The sequence below is a fragment of the Nannospalax galili genome, unplaced genomic scaffold, assembly GCF_000622305.1.
Source record: "Nannospalax galili isolate Female #2095 unplaced genomic scaffold, S.galili_v1.0 scaffold3504, whole genome shotgun sequence".
Lineage (NCBI taxonomy): Eukaryota > Metazoa > Chordata > Mammalia > Rodentia > Spalacidae > Nannospalax > Nannospalax galili.
This window is the reverse complement of record NW_008351192.1, coordinates 16428-19240: the sequence shown is the minus strand read 5'-3', so window position 1 is coordinate 19240 and position 2813 is coordinate 16428. Positions and strand designations below refer to the sequence as shown.

The window sequence follows — 2813 nt, the reverse complement described above, 5'->3', positions numbered from 1 at the left end:
GCTTTGGGGATCACCTGATAAAACAATTGTCTGATTTTACCTAATAGGACGCACCGCATTCACATATCTGGAGAGAAGAATGTGTCCCGATTCTACTCACCAAGGGTCAAATCCTCTCTTAGACAGGTGTCTGTAAAACAGAGTGAAGTGTGGTGAGAGGGCCGAAAACAGCGGTCATTAGAATTTTACTGCGACCACACAGTATATCCAGATTCCAACTACAATTTGACCAAGGTCTGCATCAACAATCCTCTAGATTCAATTCCTACATATCTTTGTGCAAGTGTAAAATATTCATCGAGATTACCTGTAGATTTGACATGTTCGATATTAACTGGAGAAATGTTGTTTGATTTAGCGTATGCTTCAAGAGTCTTGACCAGCTGTGGGTCAAGACTTACCCTTCCCTGCATTGCATGAAGAAGGAGGTAGGAGACATGCTTAGCAGAGTACCGCAGAATTCATGATTCATCCCTCATCTCACCCCATGCTCTGCTGTGAATAATCCCACCGTCTCTTCTCCAGGTCCCACAACTAGGAGCTCAAGCCTGTCTCATCAGCTCTACCTTAGGTGAGACAGACATATTGAACGGAGTTTGGATGTTAGCACCAAATCACTTTTGAGTATTTTTTTTTTTTTTCCTTACAGAATTCGTTAAGACTACTGATTTGGTGAACTCAAGAATCCTGAAACGCTATGCGTATAGAAGATTTTGGCAGCGGACCCGATACGAAGGGGTTGTATTTTAGAGGAGAGGAATTGTACAAGCTCCAAACATGTTCTTGGAGGCCTGTATCTGATTAGTACTCATTGCAGAAAACTAGTCTGTTCTCGCTCTCCTGTTTGAAAGAAAACACGGCCATTCTTACCAAGAACATATATCAGCTTGGTCCTCCTGCTGGTGTGGTCTACGTTCTCTTCGTAAATGAATAGAAAGTCTTCAGTCTGGTTCAGAACTTGAAAATGATTGTCCCCTTCATCTGTGATTTGGAAGGCAAGATTTCACGACAGCATGTAAATATTTTCCCGTTTTATTTCACAGGAATTATTTGAAAACACTACTATTGACACCGGGCCTAGCGATAATCTCTGTTTTGCCAGTATTCATCCCTATAAGCTAAGAGCTCGAAAGGCAGGAAGAGATACATTTTAAATATCCCACTATAATACGGAAAACAGATCTTCCCGACTTCAAACGGAGTACACCTCCTAAGTCCATATGGTCTTTCCTGTGACTTAACCCCTTGAGGCAGGATGTGCAGATCGCATGGTACGGACCACACATTGCACCCATAATTTTCATTTACTACTACTACTTATATTAAAGTTATCTAAGAAGCAAAGTTAAAATAATATGTTTTGAGCACGTGATTCCTTTCTGTTATAGGACTACTATTTTTTTTTTCTTGTGGTTCGATGAAACCTTAGACATAGGAGCATTCTATCTTCTCTATTAATTCAGATGAAACCAGCGTAAAGTAAAATCACGTAAAATTTGGTTGATTATTATGCAATTGTTTTAATGACTCTGTACTACAAAATTGAAGTAATTGTCATGTCAACCTGAGCCAGATTATTGCAGAAATACATTTCAATATTTAAATAATGACCTCATGTAATTAATGTCGCTTCTCGGCCGAATAACGGAAAAGCCATCTTTGGCTTCAACGACCTTGTTAATTTAAATTATGGTTCGATCAAGCACAACACTTCCTCTCCTTGCTCTAGTTGGGAGCCCGAGGCAGGAAGATTGCAAAGGTTTTTGATGTAGATCTGAACTACAGAGTGAGTTTCAGGTCATTCTGAATACAGAAGATGACACCGTCTCAAAAGGAAACCAGGAAAACATACAATCAAGAAATTTTCAATGTATATAAACTATATGCTGTATATGTCTCATACGTGTGTGTGTGTGTGTGTGTGTGTGTGTGTGCGTGTGTGTGCGTGTGTGTGTGTATAATTAGGAAAATTGCTCTTGGGATCAGCAGTCCCGGCCTTGAACATATAAACCATAGTCGACCTGTCATTTATTTCACTTTGTAAAGGAACTCAGATGATTGAAAGTTTTGATATTTCATAGCAGGGAAAGTTGTTCTGAAATCCATATGTCTATGGGGGACTGAATCAGAGGCACCAATCTGAACACAGCCAATGGTGTTCTTCATAAAGTCACACCGGAAGGACACGCACTTACATTGAACCCTGAACTGGTCATCTCCAATGTAGTTAGCCTGGACTATGATGACAGTACAGTCTCCATTTAGTCTTAAAAGCAAACAAACAATGTTCATTACTTTTTCTCATCATTCAAAGCACATTGAACCGCTCTAAGTCTCCGAATGCATGTGGAACACTAAAATTAGGAATCATAGCGTTATTTCCCCAAGAAAAGAAGTCAGTAACTAACCATATTGCCATCATCGAACTTGCATAGGTTTCGTGAACCTTAGTGATGACTATTCTTTAAGACTGCTGTGGTAAAACAGACTATGTAACCTGGCTGTCAGTGACACTGCGTGTGCATCATAGCATAATACCAGGTCACTAGAAGAATCTCATCTCGTTAGAGTAGCAAAAAGCCACATTTAGAAGGAGGAGGAGGAGGAGGAGGAAGAGGAGGAGGAGGGAGAGGAGGAGGAGGGAGAGGAGGAGGAGGGAGAGGAGGAGGAGGAAGAGTACATGAAGTTGTCAGAAAAAAGTGATGGGGAGATATGGGAGGAGGTGGAGGGGAGGGAGTGGGCGTGGATTTGATCAAACCACCTTATATGCTTATATCCCTGTATGAAATTCTCAATTAAATTTAAAAAAAAAC

General features: G+C 40.5%; 1 protein-coding gene across 1 annotated transcript in view; it reads right to left on the bottom strand.

Annotated features, from left to right (window-relative positions):
• Positions 1–2813, bottom strand: part of LOC103746111 (odorant-binding protein 1a-like) — a 34803-nt gene that overhangs the window by 21917 nt on the left and 10073 nt on the right. The window contains exons 3-4 of the mRNA XM_017801974.1: positions 2196–2266; positions 871–981 (exon numbers count right to left, since the gene is read on the bottom strand). Of these exons, the coding sequence (XP_017657463.1) occupies positions 871–981; positions 2196–2266 (182 nt within the window). The remainder of the gene's footprint in view (positions 1–870; positions 982–2195; positions 2267–2813) is intronic.